Here is an 18,504-nt window from a genome sequence, read left to right as displayed (position 1 = left end):
GTTATCTCCTAAAACTCTTGCGTTCTGGCCTGTCCCTGCCTTTATATACATAGGACAGGGGTCCTCAAATACAAATTTTGAAGGTCCGCCATTATTTTTTTCATACAAGCATGGGTCCATTTATTAATGTCGGTCAAGTACAAGGCAGGTCGAAGGTGGTAAAGGTTGTTTTCTTTTGACCAAACAAAAATACAATGTACATTCTGATTAAATAAAAATAAATTAACAAAACATTTTTTGACTGAAAATAAAAATACAACAACAACAACAAAAACAAGTACAATGTTTACATGTGTACACTAAATAATTGACTATATCTGTCATTAAGGTGCAAACAATTATTATTGACAGTACATTTTGTAACTGTAAAGCACTGCTGGACAAAAAAGAAAACGTGCAAGTAGTTCAGTACATGTTCACTTGTTCAGAACATAAATGACAAGCTCTGTCATTAAGGTGCAAACATAACAATTATTGACAGTAACTTTAACTGTAAAACACTGCTCAATGAGAGAAATGGCATGTGGGGGTCACAAAGCTGTTTACTCACATCATCAGCCAGTACTTCAGGGCGTCTTGTGGTTGATGAATCTGGGAGTGAGATTTGATTGATTTTTGTTGTCATTTCGTCCTTTTCTTTTCCTTCAAACATTGCTGCCATCACTTCAGTCATGCACTTTTATTATTTCTCCATCAGAGAACTGCTTCTTATGTTTGGCCAGTGCTTCAACCTGTTCATTTCTTGCCTTCTCAATTCTGATTTAGGAAGAAACCTATCTTCAAAAGAGCTGTACTCTTTAACACAATGGCGTTTCACATTTTGACTTTTTATCAGAGCAACTGTCTTGAAGCATATTAAGCACATTGGTTTTGTACTTGCAGTTGGTAGAATGGACGCATATTTGTCATTCCATTCCTCATTGAAATGGTGATTTTCGTTGTCCACTTTTCTTCTCTTGGTCAACTTTGAGCATGCCATTTTGTTAGATTCGGTCTTCTACTGGTGGCATGTGTGGTGTTAGTGAACGTTTCTTAACGTTGTCATCTTGAACGTTGCCCGCATGCAGCGAGAGTGCTGGGGTAACACGGGGAAATAAATAAATAAATCACGTTTGCTCAAAGTATGACTCACGTTCTTGAATGAAAAATAAAGTACACGACAGCATGTACTAACAGATTGCAAAGTGCTGGGTGCAAGTCATGTTTGAGGTTGCTGACACTGCTGCGGTATGTCCACGCTAGCTAGTAGCATGCGGGCTCTCAGCCAATCAGCGCATCCATGCCCGCTCTCTTAGCCAATCAGCGCATCCACACAGGCACTCTCAGCCAATCAGTGCATCGTTGTCATAGAGGTGAAAACAGAAGTGAGAACATGGAAGATATGACTAAAAATGAAACCGAATTTAGCGATAGAATTGTAGCGCATAGCGATAGATCGCCAATCCATACAAATTATGTATGTTAAAAAAATTTTTTTTTTCTTTTCGTTTTTTCGTTCGTCCGTGGGTTTGCAGAGAGGCGTGCCGTGGTCCGGTCGTGGACCGCAGTCCGCCAATTGAGGACCCCGGACATAGGAGCTTGCCATCGGTGGCTCTCCACCCGGTACAATTGCAGCTTCTTTCCTTTCGTTCCCGAGCCAACAAATACATCATCTGTCGCATGTATATGTGTTTTATGATGTTTCGGGCTTTGTCTAGGTGAAACTATTGGTCGGCCACTGGCAGGTAGCAGCGTCTCATGCAGCAGCGGCCTGCTGGATGAATTGTGGTCGATTTGAGTTTGGCCTATGAGCCCCCGAATTTCTAGCATTACTTCCGGGGGCAGCAGCAGAAAAATGGCGTCATCAAAATACAACTTCCGTCAGGTTCATATGTTTTTTATGTACCATGAGCTTTGTGTAGGGATGTTCCGATCTCATATTTTTGCACTCAGGTCCAAGTCACCTGATTATGAGAATCTGCTGATACAGGGTCCTGATCCGATACCGAAAAAACAAGTTCCAAAAATGTTACAGTACTGTACTGTTTATATTCCTCTTCCGCTTTTTCTGGAAGTGTTGCGGAGGATAAGACGTATATATTTTTGTTTCTTTCGGTAATGCCATTGTATTTCTGGATTATTTTGTTATTTTTATTTAAATTAAAAACCATATACTTTTCACCCAATTTCTGATCACGCGATCAGACAGGGGACATCCCTATCTTTGTGTAAAAAATATTTTGCAGCATACATTAGACGGCGTAGCAGACGACTGGCTGGGAGCAGCACCACAGTGTCCCCGCGCCCAGGAGGTCCATACTTTGATTCCGGGCAGCAGTGGATGCGTAGTCAGCTGCGATACTGCCAACTAGGTGTCCGCTGAATCTTTCGCGTTTTTCCCGGTGGCTGCAGCGGAAAAAAATACGAACCCAGTTACCAAATATAATTTATCTTCCGCCAGGTTTCTATGTCTTTATGTAACATGGGTTTTGTGTAATCATCAGTGATCCATGATCAGTACGGCCAGGAGATCCTTTCTTCAGCACCGGCCAGCTGTGGATGTTTACAGCAGTTAATGTTCTGTCAGGTGTCCGCTAAATTTCAAGCAAATTGTAGCCGACAGAACACATTGACTGACTGCAACTGCTGTATAAGCTGCCACTTGCCTGCAGCCTTTCCGGGGAGCTGCTCGCCACCGGTCGGCTGTTTCGCTTTTGTAAAGCTCCGCTGATGAGAGAGATGCTTCTCCATGCATTCACAAAGCTGCAGTAGCGGGCTTGTGGTTTGAGCACAGTCAGCGGACACGCCTACAGTATTCCAGACCTGATGGCCCGGCCTCATTTTTCCCCTTTATGAACCCTTATTAAAAATACAGTACTGTATTGAGCAATATTTTTATTAGTTAACAACATTATTTTCTTTGACCTAATCAGATAATTTATATATATATTATTTTGATTTTATACTAATATATATGTATATTTACAGTGCCTTGCAAAAGTATTCGGCCCCCTTGAACCTTGCAACCTTTCGCCACATTTCAGGCTTCAAACGTAAAGATATAAAATTTTAATTTTTTGTCAAGAATCAACAACAAGTGGGACACATTTGTGAAGTGGAAAAAAATTTAATGGATAATTTAAACTTTTTTAACAAATAAAACACTGAAAAGTGGGGCGTGCAATATTATTCGGCCCCCTTGCGTTAATACTTTGTAGGGCCACCTTTTGCTCCAATTACAGCTGCAAGTCGCTTGGGGTATGTTTCTATCAGTTTTTCACATCGAGAGACCGACATTCTTGCCCATTCTTCCTTGCAAAACAGCTCGAGCTCAGTGAGGTTGGATGGAGAGTGTTTGTGAACAGCAGTCTTCAGCTCTTTCCACAGATTCTCGATTGGATTCAGGTCTGGACTTTGACTTGGCCATTCTAAAACCTGGATACGTTTATTTTTGAACCATTCCATTGTAGTTTTGGCTTTATGTTTTGGATCAATGTCCTGTTGGAAGATAAATCTCCGTCCCAGTCTCAGGTCTTGTGCAGATACCAACAGGTTTTCTTCCAGAATGTTCCTGTATTTGGCTGCATCCATCTTCCCGTCAATTTTAACCATCTTCCCTGTCCCTGCTAAAGAAAAGCAGGCCCAAACCATGATGCTGCCACCACCATGTTTGACAGTGGGGATGGTGTGTTCAGGGTGATGAGCTGTGTTGCTTTTACGCCAAACATATCGTTTTGCATTGTGGCCAAAAAGTTCAATTTTGGTTTCATCTGACCAGAGCACCTTCTTCCACATGTTTGGTGTGTCTCCCAGGTGGCTTGTGGCAAACTTTAAACAAGACTTTTTATGGATATCTTTGAGAAATGGCTTTCTTCTTGCCACTCTTCCATAAAGGCCAGCTTTGTGCAGTGTACGACTGATTGTTGTCCTATGGACAGACTCTCCCACCTCAGCTGTAGATCTCTGCAGTTCATCCAGAGTGATCATGGGCCTCTTGGCTGCATCTCTGATCAGTTTTCTCCTTGTTTGAGAAGAAAGTTTGGAAGGACGGCCGGGTCTTGGTAGATTTGCAGTGGTCTGATGCTCCTTCCATTTCAATATGATGGCTTGCACAGTGCTCCTTGAGATGTTTAGAGCTTGGGAAATCTTTTTGTATCCAAATCCGGCTTTAAACTTCTCCACAACAGTATCTCGGACCTGCCTGGTGCGTTCCTTGGTTTTCATAATGCTCTCTGCACTTTAAACAGAACCCTGAGACTATCACAGAGCAGGTGCATTTATACGGAGACTTGATTACACACAGGTGGATTCTATTTATCATCATCGGTCATTTAGGACAACATTGGATCATTCAGAGATCCTCACTGAACTTCTGGAGTGAGTTTGCTGCACTGAAAGTAAAGGGGCCGAATAATATTGCACGCCCCACTTTTCAGTTTTTTATTTGTTAAAAAAGTTTAAATTATCCAATAAATGTTGTTCCACTTCACGATTGTGTCCCACTTGTTGTTGATTCTTGACAAAAAAATTAAATTTCATATCTTTATGTTTGAAGCCTGAAATGTGGCGAAAGGTTGCAAGATTCAAGGGGGCCGAATACTTTTGCAAGGCACTGTATATGTATATATATATATATATATATATACTGTATATATTAGGCATGTGCCGGTTACCGGTTTCACGGTTTACCGTGGTGTGAAAACGTCGCGGTTTCAAAACCACTAAAATTTTCCGTCAAACCGTAGTACGGTATTCGCCATTTTTCATGTGTCAAAAATGCGGCCAGAGGGGGCGTGGCGCAGCAGCGCTCACCCCCTCCCGTTTGTTTCTGTGTGTGAAAGTGACGCTATCGGCTAGACAGCCAGCGAACCCAAAAACAAATACTCCAAACATAAGGTGTTATTTTTTTCAATTTATTGAGCTCTCAAATCGTGGTAAGTGTAATATACAAAATGAATACATTTAAAACGTTGTTCAATTGTATTTTTCCATGTGTGAGTAGCTTCAACAGATTAGCACCATGGGAAAGTTCACCAAAAACAAAACACATTTTCCTTTCAAATTAGATATACACACTAACTAAAAGCTTACAAAGATGAATGCTAGCCTAGGCTTAGCTGGGAGAGCAACTTCGTCGAGTGTTACAGCCGTAGAGTGAGAAAAAAACAAGCTTGATTCGCTTGAATGAAGGGAAAAAAAGGATAGCATCAAAGATCGTTAATTGTGATAGATGATCTCGCCCTAAGCACAAATCCATGTTCGTTAGCTCAAGGAGAGGTATCACTCCCAATGTTTTTTTTTTTTTTTTTTTAAATTTTTTTAGATAAAACCTTTCCACAACAATATTTACATTTTAACTAACTTTTACATTTTTAACTAATATATACTAACTTGTACATTTTTAACGAACTTATTAACTTATGAATTCTTTATGTTCTTTAAACACAAAGGCATGACATCATGTAGACTACATTTGACACAGTGGCTGAAAATGGCAAAATTTCACTTGAGCTTTTCCACCGTCAAAAAAAAAAAAAAGTGATGCAGTGTAAATTTTTAAAAAATTTATTCAGAAGTGTTTTTACTTTTTTATAGAAATTATTTTGTTCTTGCTCTAATCTTGAACAACTTCAGCTGTGGCTGTGGGTATAAGTTATATTTTAATTTTATTTAAAATATTTGTTTTTTTTATTGATTATTTATTTTAACAATATATTCATGTTCCGATTTGCAACTATGTTCTGACAAAAAAAATCCTGTTCAATGGAAAAAAGTTTTTTTTTTTAACCCATACATCTCAAAATAACACATTTTGTAGCTATAATTGCAATACCGTGATACCATGAAAACGCGGTATTTTTGCTCACGGTTATCGTACCATCAAAATCTCATACCGGCACATGCGTAATATATATATATATATATTTTTTTTTAAAAAAATTTATATTATATTTAAATAATAATTTTCAAATAATTTGTTGACTTCCACTGCAGTGTCCCTTAAATGATTAGTATGGTGAAGCTGTAGCCTTAATGTTTTCAAAGGGAAGACATTTTCTTTGTACATTTAAACGTAAGGACTAATCAGGACAAGGAAAGGTTTGTCAGTTACAGTGGTATGAAAAAGTATCTGAACCTTATGGAATTTCTCATATTTCTGCATAAAATCACCATCAAATGTGATCTGATCTTTGTCAAAATCACATAGATGAAAAAACAGTGTCTGCTTTAACTAAATCCACCCAAACATTTATATTTTTTCATATTTTAATGAGGATAGCATGCAAACAATGACAGAATGGGGAGGAAATAAGTAAGTAAACCCTCTGCCTAAGGAGACTTTAAGAGCAATTTAAACCAATTTTTACGAAACAATTTAAGTTAGGTGTGTGCACTGCCCAATCACTGATGAGTGGTTTAAAGCTGCCCTGCCCACTATAATACACACACCTGGTAAGAATTGTCTTGATGAGAAGCATTGTCTGATGTGCATCATGGCTCGGTCAAAAGAGCTGTCTAATCACCAGTTGATCAAGGATTGTTGATTTGTATAAAGCTGGTAAAGGATACAAAACCATCTCTAAAAGTCTGGATGTTCATCAATCGACAGTCAGAGAAGTTGTCTACAAATGGAGAGAGTTTGGCACTGTCGCTTCTCTCCCGAGGAGTGGCCGTCCACCAAAGATGACGCCAAGAGTTCAGCGCGGAATGCTCAGAGAGGTAAAAAAAAGAACACACTTACAGAAATCACTGGCACAGTCCAATATCTATGCGCACACATCAACTATATGTTAAATTATGGCCAAGAATTGTGCCACTGTGTCTAAAAAAAAAAACATTGTTCCTCGTTTAGTGTTCGCAAAAAGGCACTTGAACTCTCCACAGAAGTTGTGGCACAATATTTTGTGGATTTATGAAATCAAAATTGAATTGTTTGGGAGTAACACACAATGTCATCTGTGGAGGAAAAATGGAACAGATCAACAACATCAACCCCTCACCCCCACTGTGAAGCATGGTGGAGGGAGCATAATGATTTGGGGCTGTTTTGCTGCCTCAGGGCCTGGACAACTTGCAATCATTAATGGAAGAATGAATTCAAAAGTTTATCAGGATGTTTTGCAGGAAAACCTTAGGCCGTCTATCAGACAGTTGAAGCAAAAAAGAGGATGGATGCTGCAACAAGACAATGATCCAAAACACAGAAGCAAATCAAATTCAGAATGGTTTCAGAAGAACAAAATACACGTTCTGGAGTGGCCAAATCAAATTCCAGACTTGAATCCCATTGTGATGCTGTGGCATGACCTGAAGACAGCAATTCATGCAAGACATCCCAGGAATCTGGCTGAACTACAGCAGTTTTGTAAAGAAGAATGGGCCAAGATTATTCCTGATCGATGTGCCAGACTGATCTGCAGCTACAGGAAGTGTCTGGTTGAAATTATTGCTGTCAAGGGGGGGGGGGCACAAAATATTAAATATGATGGTTCACTTACTTATTTTTCCCCCTTCTGTCATTGTTTGGATACTATCCTCATTAAAATATGAAAACCTATAAATATTTGGGTGGTTTTAGTTAAAGCAGACAGTTTTTTTATCTGTGTGATTTTGACAAGATCAGATCACATTTGATGGTGATTTTATGCAGAAATGTGAGAAATTCCAAAAGGTTCAGATACATTTTCATGCCACTGTACTGATCATAACATTGAAGCAGTAGAAATTGAAACCATAATAATCATCTTCTAATTGGAAATAGTTTTACTGAATATGTAAATGATGGCCCAAAACATCTAATACAGTGCATAATTATTGTAAATAAATACCTTACGTTTAAGTATTGCTGTGAATGTCGAATACCGCAATAAAAGTGCCATGCTATGTTGCGACGTCACAGAATTGAGACCGGGACTCAAGTTTCAGTTTGCCACCATTACTGAAATTAGTGTGCTTGCTTTTCTTACCTCTGACCTTTTTGGATGCCAAAGTGAAGGACTTGGGAAGTAACTGTTATGTTAGTTAATGACATAATTCCTCCATTGACTTAAGCGTGATCATTACGATGGATTTTTAGGTTGTTCCGTCATGTGTCTTTCAGAGAGAATGTACATAAAGTGTTGCTTGACTGTGCAGTCGGAGAAAATGTTCTCGGCCATTGGAAGCCCAAGCAAGCCCCAGCAAGGGACAGGGCTGCATGCCTAAAAGTACCCGGGACAAGCTCCTTGCTCCAGAGACGTGTTATTAACACTGGAAAGCTTGGAAACTTAAAGTCCCATGGCCCTGGAAATATAATTAAAGTATTCGGCAACACACTCCCCTTGTCTCCATATACACCTTTTATTTCATGTGTGAAAATCTGGGGGGTGAGGCCACAGGGATGGTAGGACATACGCCGACCGGGGAGCAAGGCCACGTGAATCGGAGGGCAAGCTGGTCTCTAGAGCAGTGTCAAATGTCTTGTCAAACGGACAGCCGGCGGGCCAGAAGCGGACAGCCAAGGGGTCCTGTGGGCCTGCCAGGCTGAACGGCCCACAGTTTTTTTTTCAGCCTGGCGGGCCCACTCCCACTTTAATTTGCAGGGTGTGATCAGTCAAGTAGAAGTTATCAAGATTTAAAGATGGATGTGGAAATACATGTTTACCTAAAATCTTTCCTACATAAGATGACGTGATAATAAATGGATAGGGAATGTTATAGCAGTGATCCCTGAGATCTCTAAGACACACATAATAGCTATGTAAATGTAAACACTTATTTATGCTATTGTTAAAATTGCAAAGTGAATATTTAGAATTTCCAATGTGAATATCCATTTACATGAATATTGAAACATGTGTTTTGTGTATTTATTTATTTGCACAATGTGTACGGAAATTGAAGTTAATTATAACTAGGGCTGTCAAACGATTAAAATTTTTAATAGAGTTAATTACAGCTTAAAAATTAATTAATCGTAATTAATCGCAATTAATCGCAATTGAATCCATCCATAAAATATGCCATATTTTTCTGTGAATTATATATATATTCTGTAAAATAAAATGTTGGAATGGAAAGATAAGACACAAGATGGATATATACAGGGTGACCCAAAAAAAAGTTTACACTCAGTTGACTGCTTGTTTAAAAGCCATTGAAACATATCTAAATAGGTTGTCATGCTTAAGTGATTCATTAAGGTCACTCAATGCAGCTGGTAATCTCTCGTCTCTACAATTCCTGTGCTTCTGCTGAAAATGAAGAAAACTTTAGCTGTACCTGAATTGCTGCGTGCCGGTCTGACACCTACTGAGATTGCAGCAAATCTGACAATATCCAGATGTGCAGTCTACAAAGTTAAAAAGAAGCTGAAAGATACTGGAACAGCCTCACGAAAACCTGGGTCTGGAAGTGCCGATCTATGCGGACCAAAAAGTTGATTGACAAGGTGATATGTGGCCACCCCAGAGTCCAGATCTCAATCCCCTGGATTATAGCATATGGGCAACTGTGGAGGACAGTGCCTGTAAGAAGCCACAAACTTCTGTGGCAGCCTTGGAGAGGTCCATTGTTAGATCTTTGGAAAAGATGACAGCATCCTACATAAAGAAGACCTGTCAAGCGTTCCGCAGGCGCCTGGAGGCTGTTGTGACACTTAAGGGAGGACACATTGAAAAACAGAGTGTACTGTACATGTTCTTTACAATAATGTATAATTTGTGATTAAATTCTAATTCTAAGATGAATAAACATGGCATTTAAGTTGTATTATGGCAGTGTAAACTTTTTTTTGGGTCACCCTGTACATTCAACATACGGTACATAAGGACTGTAGTGGGCATTTCACTCTACTGTCATTTAAATCTGTCTATGCTGTCCTCACTCCGAAGCGTCTACTTTTTCCAAAGCTAGACAGCTAGTGAACGACGCCTTAATAATCAGACTTCTTCCTTTTTAATCTGATTTATTAATAAAATGGCCTCAAACCATTGTCCTCTTTAGACCGTCGTAAAACTACAAAAAAAAAAGTACACAAGCGTTGCATTAGCAACAACGTTAGCTTAGCACGCTATACAGGTTCACTAAACATAAACAAAAAGCGTCTCATACAAAAAATATAACATTTTGCTTATTAACATAATATGTACATTCTTTACAACAACCATACTTACGGACAAATCTTGTCCAAGGATCATATAAGCACAACATTACAACGTAGGCGTCAGCCCGAGACGTCATGCAGCCATATTGAACTGGCAAGAAAACAATAAACCATGTCGCAAAGCGACCACAAGAATTCGCTGTTAGACAGCATAAAAAGCCTTGCTGTAAAACTTACCAAAAGGCAGAATACTGTCTGAGCGGGACATGTGCGTTAATTGCGTCAAATATTTTGGTATATAAGGTGTATATTTTTGCTTGAGGTCTAATTGCCATGAATGTGGCCAGCAAACTGAAATGAATTTCACACTCCTGCTAAAGAGCACTTTACCGCATGCACTCGAGTGTTTACATAGGCATTTACATAATCTCTGTGCACCTGGAAGCGGAGCAATAGTAGCAGAGACTATCTATTGAACATGTATGTGGCTAATTCCTAAAAGAATGGCCTTTGTTCACTTTGCTTTGCTTCTGAGTTGATGTTGGACTTTTGATGCATTTGCTGCGTTGCTGTCTGTTATTCGAAAATCCATTATTTCCATGTCCGTTACACTGAGTTGTAGCTGTATGTTCTATTCATTCATTCATCCATTCATTTATTTTCCATGCTGCTTCTCCTCACAAGGGTCGGAGGGGTGCTGGAACCTATCCCAGCTACAATGAGCAGTAGGCAGGGTACAGCCTGAATTGGTTGCCATCCAATCGCAGGACACAATTAGACAAACAACCATCCACGCAATAACCAAAACCAGGGGCAATTTGGAGTTTTTAGTCAGCCTAGCATGCATGGTTCTGGGTGTGGTGTGGGAGCAAACCCACGTAGGTGCGAGAATATGCAAACTACACACAGGAAGGCCAGAGCCCAGGATCCAGCACTTGATATCAGAACTGTGAGGTGGATGTGCTACCCACTCATCCACCTTCCTGTTTCTTTTATTCTCATTTCTTAATGGCCTTATTGAGAATGCTTCATTTGGAATGGTGTCACCACAAAGGAAAAAGTTGGTCAAAATGGGATCCAGAGAGCTATATTCTACTGTTGCTTTACGTGTATGTCATTGATTTGAATTCTTAACTTTGATACAACTTCAGTCTTTTCCCAAAATATCTGCTGAATTGTACAATCCTTGGGGCTTTAGGATATAGAAGATCTATTGCATACATTTATCATGTTTTGGATACCTTAAAGATGTACTTTTAATGTCTCTTCTTCAGGAAGTTTGGTGGCTTCATATTTTTAAGTAGAATTCACAAATTCATCTCCGACTACTTGAGGGTTCTCCAAACGTTTGAAACGTGTAATGTCATCAAATATGTCATCAATACTGCAATCTGTCTTCCACAGAGAAGAGGCACCAGAAGGCCAGGAGGAGAGAGAACGGCATCACAGTAAGACTAAAAAGGCTCGCAAGGAAAGGCGCCATGTTGAACAGGTGGCTGTTTCTCAAGAGCAAGTGCCCCAGCCAGTGGTGGAGCCACCTACCTCGGTGGGTGAAGGTGGAGTCAAAAGAGTAATTCTGATAATGAAGCATAGATGGGAATCATGTTTAATGTTTGTGCCTCTCTGGTAGCCATCAGAGCCAGTGGCGGGTCCCTCACAAGGAGTGGCTGGTATTGAATCTGCTGGTTCTCCCAAGCAACGGCGCTCTATCATCCGAGATCGGGGACCACTGTACGACGACCCTTCTTTGCCAGTCGGCTGGACACGGAAACTCAAGCAGAGAAAGTCCGGACGATCCGCAGGGAAGTTTGATGTCTACCTGATCAAGTAAGATCCACTGTAAACACTGTGCATCCATCCAGGTGTTGCACATATAAAGCCATTAGCTTTTCTTTTGCGGCAAAGCTCTGAAGGAAAAGCCTTCCGGTCCAAGGTGGAGCTCATCGCTTATTTCCAGAAGGTTGGTGACACTACAACCGACCCCAACGACTTTGACTTCACTGTAACTGGACGCGGCAGCCCCTCCCGTCGTGAGAAGAAACCTCCCAAGACACCAAAAGTTGTCAAACCATCTGGTAGAGGCCGTGGAAGGCCCAAAGGTACAAAGTGGTTACTGTATGCAATGTATAATGATACAAACGGAGCCAACAAGAATTCTGTGAAGGCATGTATGTGGTTTGTATTCAGGCAGTGGGAAGATTCGTAAGGCTACAGAGGGTGTGGCCATGAAGCGTGTCATTGAGAAATCTCCTGGAAAACTGTTGGTTAAGATGCCATACGGCAAGGTGGAGTCAGCCACTGAGACCACAGCCACCACGTCAAAGGTGCGTCAGTGTGGCATTCTCAAAAATGATGCATATCATAAAGGACATTATTAGCATGTTGGAATGTTATTTAAAAAGAATGATGTTACTTGTGAGTGTGGTGACTCCCTTTCAGGTGTCAACTCCTGCCCTGCCTTCAGTCAAGTCCCGTCCAGGTAGGAAGAGGAAATCAGAACAGGATTTCCCAGCCCCCTTGCAGACCACACCCAAAAAACGTGGCAGAAAGCCAGCCTCAGCTTCTGCAGCTACGACGGCTGCCACGGCATCTTCCTTGACACCGTCAACCTCCGGTACATCGGCAGCAGGCGGCTACACAACAGCCGCCATCATGGCCGCTGAGGCCAAACGGAAAGCCACTAAGGAGTCTTCCAGCAAACCTGTCGTACAAGAAACCGCGCTGCCAATCAAAAAACGTAAAACGAGAGAGACCGTTGACGAGAGGGAGACTGTTCCGACTCCAGGATCTAGCACATCAGATCCCGGAAGGATGGCACCTTCTGAGGGGGAGGCCGGTCCGAAGGAACCAATACAAACTTCCCAGGTTTCCCTTGCCTCTTTGGAGGGGAGCCAGTCTCAATCCCAGAGGCAGCCTTCTGCTTCCCAAGAAAGTCACTCACACGGACATAAGACACACAAAGGGAGGAAGCACAAGGAGAAGAGTAGAGAAGGAGGAAGTCAAGAGGAGGAAGTGAGTGAAGAAGTTGATGAGAAGGGAGGAAGCGGAGTTAGGAGTAGCAGCAGTAGCAGTAACACGAGTCCTTCCAAAAGTCACAAAAGGAAGGAACGCTCGCCACACAAACACCATCATCATCACCACCATCACCATCATCGCCATCATCGTCGCCACCAACAGAGCTCCCTTTTGGTTCATACTCATTCAGCTTCTGGACCCTCAGGCCAGTCTCGACCTAAAACTGAGCTACACACTGAACCCCAGTCTGCTGCCCCAAAACTGCCCCCAATGTCACACCTTTCGCCTCCCCCCTGTCCTGTTCAGAGCCCGCAGACCCCATATCCAGGTCATAGCCAATCCCCTTCTCAACTTCCAATTACTCAGTCTTCTCCGATCAGGCATCCTCCTCAGCCACGCCCCACAAAAACACCACCCACAGTCCAGCATACAACTCGAACTTCAGCTCAGGATGCTCCACCTCCGACAGACCTCCAGGTCTTGCAGGTCCAGCCTCCCCAGACAAGGAATCCTCGTCCTGAAGCCCATTCCCCAGTTGCACAACCTCAAGTCCAAATCAGACCCCCTTTTCAGACTCAACCACGTCCACAACTGCACACAAAAAGCAAAACCCACCATGCAGATGAACCGCAAATACAGCCCAGAACCACAACCGAACCCCATTTATATCACCAACCAAGGACCCCTGCCCAAACACAGTTCTTACACAGCGCCCACCCACAGAGTCTATCTGTAACACAGCCCTCAACACAGATAAGCCCCCCTTTGCAACACCAATTTCATATTCTAAGCAGACCACAACTCAGACAGCCTCTCATGCAGTCCAGGCCACCGCAGGCCCGAGCACCCCAACATTTCCAGCAGATTCAACCACAGCCGCCCAGGCCACAATTGCAACCACTCCCACTCCAACAAATATCTCTCCATATGGCCAGTGTACCCAACCTGGTCTCAGTTCAACAGAGTGAGCAGCCTCAAGACCTGAGTACCACATCCCTCATCCGCAGTGTGGAAGGCAGACCCAGAACCGAAATACGAGTGGAAGCAGAACTCATTTCAGAAAGCAGAGAGACAATTGGGGGTTCAAACAGCACTGCGAGTCCTCCCAGCTCAATTCGGCCTGATCCTCCCCAAAGATCAGGGACAGAAGACGGTGTCGGTCTCGTATCTGGGGCTGAAGGCCGACCTCGGCTACGGGCGGATTCGGAGACAACGGGCGAGGGTATGGAGCTTAGAGACATGGTACCTCCATCTGCTGTTCCCTGTCCGAGCCGAGAGGAAACAGTCGAATCTCGGACTGCTGTTAGCGAAAGGGTAAGCTGATCACTTAGCGCGATGGAAAAGTAGACGGTTACGTTCTTGTGGACTTAGGTGGTACCAGTGAGGGCTTTTCCTCCATCTTTGTGCACTGTTGTTCCAAGGAACAACCTTTTCTCTTCTTGTCAACGACCTGCGCGCCAAGCTAGCACTGACGATGACGGCGAAGGATGGATGGTGTCATTTTTTTAGGGAAAAAAAAGGAATATATAGATTTCAAGTGCTTGCGTGTGTGCGTGCATGCGCGCGTGTTTGTGTGTAAGTGTGAGCGTGTGTGTACATAATCAAAAGGCAGCTGTTGTGTCCCGCTCGGTTGAGTGGGTGAGGAGGAAGCAGTTTGGAAATGAAAACAAAAGGCTAAGTTCATTGTCCCAAACAAATGTTGCTTCCAGAATATAACCTGTTTATTTTATTTTGTATTTTAATATTTTGTCTTATCAATACAGCTTTAAAGTTAAATGTAATTGACTGACGCTCCCTAGCACGTGACCGTGCTGCTGACTGACAATCCCTTTTAGTTCAATGGCTTCAGAAACTCCTAAAGTACAGTATTTGATTTCCATCTGCCCTAAATTAGTCGCCGATAATTCTTCTTTAGTCCAAGTGATTTCAAGCACTTCACATTACTGGAATCTTCTGTTACAGTCAAAATGACTGTCGTATTTGACCTAGAGATGAGTCGTTCTTCCATCATGGTTGTGTTTCCCAGAGGAATTGTGTGTTCAGTCAAAGTGAATCCACTTTGAGGTTAGCCGTTTCTACACCTTGGGTCTGGTCCCATTGGGAAAGCACGGCCATGTTTACTGTAAGACTTGTCTTTGTCTTGAATGTTCTGGAACAGTCATTGAAGATTCAGAAGTAGAGGTCCATCTTACTGTTTTGTAGTGCTGTACTAAACAGTTGTTGTGGGGAGGCAACAGCACCAAACTCCATACACCACCATTCGTACAGTGCTGTGAAAAACTATTTGCTTCCGTGTCAAATTCTTGTTTTATTTGCTTTGTTCAACCACTTGAATGTTTAAAATCATCAAACAAATGGGAATATTAGACAACGGTAAAGTAAACATAAAAAGCAGTTCTAATTTTTATATTAATGAAGGAAAAACTGTTCAGGTAACAACTCTCTGTGAAAACACTCCAGTACTCCCAGTAAAACAAGGTGAGATCCATTATCCACAAATGGATAAAATATGCAACAATGGTGAACATTCCCAGGGGTGGCCTGCCTACAGGAATTAACCTAACAAGAGCATTTACTCATCCACAAGGTTACTAAATAATCCAGGCCAACATCAAAAGAACTGCAGGCATTCATTACTTCAGTTAAGTAAGGTCAATGTTCATGATTCAACAATAGAGACTAGGAAAAATATGGCATCCATGACAGACGTCTGAGTAAAATAACACTGCTAATCTAAATAGAACATACTCATCTTTAGGTTCACAAAAAATTATATCGACTGATGAAATGAGATTGCATGTCTTAATTCATCCAGTGTAAATGTAACAGCATTTTAAGAAATAATGAAGATCATACCAACAGTTAAACATTGTAATAGTCTGGTGATGTTTTTTAAATTCAGGCCCTGTGTGAATTGCTATTATAGATAGAAGCAAAAATGTTGGATGAAAGGAGAACGTTTCATCCATCACTTTGTGAACGCAAGCAGAAATGCTAGACAACAATCCAAAACACACCAGCAAGTCAACTTCTTAATGGCCTGATTTTTTTTTTTTTTTTTTTAGATAAAAGTTTTAGAGCTAACTAATTAAAGTCCGAACTTGAATCTGATTGAAATAATGCGGCTTGAATGTTGCTCTCACAAGTATGATGGGTACTTTCTCAGAATAGGCCAGTTAGCAACGAATGTTTTTAGTTGATAAATAAAATCAGTTTTAAAACTGATTTTTATGATTACTTGGGTTATCTTTGTCTGAAATCTGTTGGATGATTTTAAACATTAAAGTGGGGAAATGGCAAAAAAAAAATAGAATTTGAGTATGGATCTGATACTTTTCAGTGCCCTGTAAATGGGAATTCTACAACTTCACAATTCTGGACCTGTTTGGATGTTTGAAACAGGACATCTACTGATTCCTTAACATGCATACATTGTACAATTTGTTTGTAGGTGAGGGTGAATAGCTATACTTTAGCGGGCCTGTCAGACCATTCATTTGGTAAAAGTGACTGCAGTTTTGATCACATTCTAGTCCTTGTATCTCAGGATATATTGAATGTGTTGATTGATCAGAGCACAGCACATAGTACTCTTGGGGGTGCCATTATTTAACATTTAGACAAATTTAGATGACTTTTATTTTTGTTTATCTGTTAATTGGAATGATTGTGGAAATCAAATCTGAAGGTATATATTTTTTAGGTCTGTCACTATGAATAAACTTGACTTTAGACATGTGAGGAAGCCTAAAAGGTAAACATTTGAGAGTTTAATCAGTGGTCAGTCTCAAATTTTCTCCCAATTTGTTGTTATGGGGTCTGGTGGTCCTTCAGGTGCAATAAATTGCATCATAATCGCTCATGATCGAAGTCAAACATCCAAACATGTTCTTAACCTCCCAATTAGAAAGGAGGCACTAATGCGGTATTTGTACATTCCCATCTTGGCGTGCAGATCTCTTGACAGCTAGGAGGTTAGGAGGTTGGTAAAGTGTATCTCACTGGAGAATCTTGCTGGATTGGGTGTCATCTGACGATGATCCAAGCTCACCTCTGCTCTAGCGATGTTTGGTTGCCTCAAACCTCTTAGCTGTCTTATGTCAGATGGAATGGGACCACAGTAAGCAGTCACCATATTGCATGTTCCAGAGTCTAGTGCCTATAACCTCACGCATCTTGCCGGAAGCCACCATGTCAGCCAGCAGCCATGTTGTTCCTAGACTTAGTAGTGATATGTGGTGACCTCATAGCTGCTGAATAATTGTACTCTGCTTTCAACTCAATACACTGTCACTGTAGACTCACTAGTTTTTACTGGGTTCTTAGTTGCTTTTTCTTATTAAAAGCGTTTGTTGTCCCCCTACTGTGTCCTCTCATCAATATTCACACACACAGCTACAGTCACACAGTCATGTCATGTAACAGCACAAATTTTGCAATTGAGCACCATTTTTTTGTTATTTTTGTTTGTTTGTATGAACAAACTTGTAAAAAAAAAAAAAAAAATTCCTAATAGAAATAAAAATGATTATAATCACATGGCATTTATTTTTAGACTTAAAACCAAGGTACCCCCCCTCCCCCCATAAAACAATCTTATTTTGTGTGCGTATCTTTAAAAGAATTGGGCATCCATAAAATAAGTGAGTCACACTTTCAGATTTGGATTTATACTGTAGAAGGAATGTTTTTTAACAACAATGCAAAATCATGCCATAAAAAGTATACGTTAGGTGGGTATATATTTTGTAATACAGTATTTCCAATTGCAAGTCTCCAATTTTATTTGAAATGAAAAACTGTATAATTAAAAGGAACAACCCACATCTTGCTCCAGTTAATAAAAAAATGCTAAGAGGTGTAATTTTACTGTCTGCTTATTCAATTTGATTCCAAAAGATTCTCAGATGTTCTTCTTGATGCCTTTTTTTCTTCTGACTAGTTACATAATTTAAACAGATACAATCTTTCTCATTGTCCTTTATAGTTTTTCATTAATTATATGACTGTATTGTGATGGACACTCACACCAGGAAGGACTCTCACCCAGTAGGTGGAAATGGATTAGGTGGCAGTTGCCTTTCATGCCTTTCATGTCGTGTGTTCGATATTGTTTTCATATGCATTCTCTTTTTGGCAGTGGTGGAGTAAAGAAGTGTTTATACGTATTACCAACACTGTCTTCTTCATTTTCTCCAATCCTGCCATAGAGTGTTCTTTTTCTATCAGAAGCCCGTGACAACTAAAGAGTTGGCGTTTATGGTTACCGGAAAAGGTACGTGCTAAATCTGTGGTCGCTATGACGTCAAGACGCTATGTGCAACGATTATTATTGCATAATTATTATATTATGTCAAACTGTGGGTCAACTGCGGTCCTCTGCCCAGTTTTTAGTGAGCTGCAGCAAATAATGATTATATGAATTT

At 41.0% G+C, this 18,504-nt stretch overlaps 1 protein-coding gene across 2 annotated transcripts in view; it reads left to right on the top strand.

Moving 5' to 3' along the window:
* mecp2 (methyl CpG binding protein 2) overlaps positions 1 to 17,543 on the top strand; it is a 32,372-nt gene extending 14,829 nt beyond the window's left edge. Inside the window, exons 2-6 of one of the 2 annotated variants that reach the window (XM_057861312.1) lie at positions 11,468 to 11,609; positions 11,694 to 11,890; positions 11,969 to 12,162; positions 12,251 to 12,387; positions 12,503 to 17,543. In XM_057861312.1, coding sequence (XP_057717295.1) covers positions 11,468 to 11,609; positions 11,694 to 11,890; positions 11,969 to 12,162; positions 12,251 to 12,387; positions 12,503 to 14,401 — 2,569 coding nt within the window. In that variant the 3' untranslated portion in view covers positions 14,402 to 17,543. Of the gene's footprint in view, positions 1 to 11,467; positions 11,620 to 11,693; positions 11,891 to 11,968; positions 12,163 to 12,250; positions 12,388 to 12,502 lie in introns of both variants that reach the window. The other variant, XM_057861321.1, reaches the window with a different exon arrangement.
* The last annotated feature ends 961 nt before the right edge of the window (positions 17,544 to 18,504 follow it).

Source organism: Corythoichthys intestinalis, chromosome 2 (genome assembly GCF_030265065.1).
Source record: "Corythoichthys intestinalis isolate RoL2023-P3 chromosome 2, ASM3026506v1, whole genome shotgun sequence".
Taxonomy (NCBI): domain Eukaryota; kingdom Metazoa; phylum Chordata; class Actinopteri; order Syngnathiformes; family Syngnathidae; genus Corythoichthys; species Corythoichthys intestinalis.
This window is presented reverse-complemented; position numbering and strand designations above follow the sequence as displayed.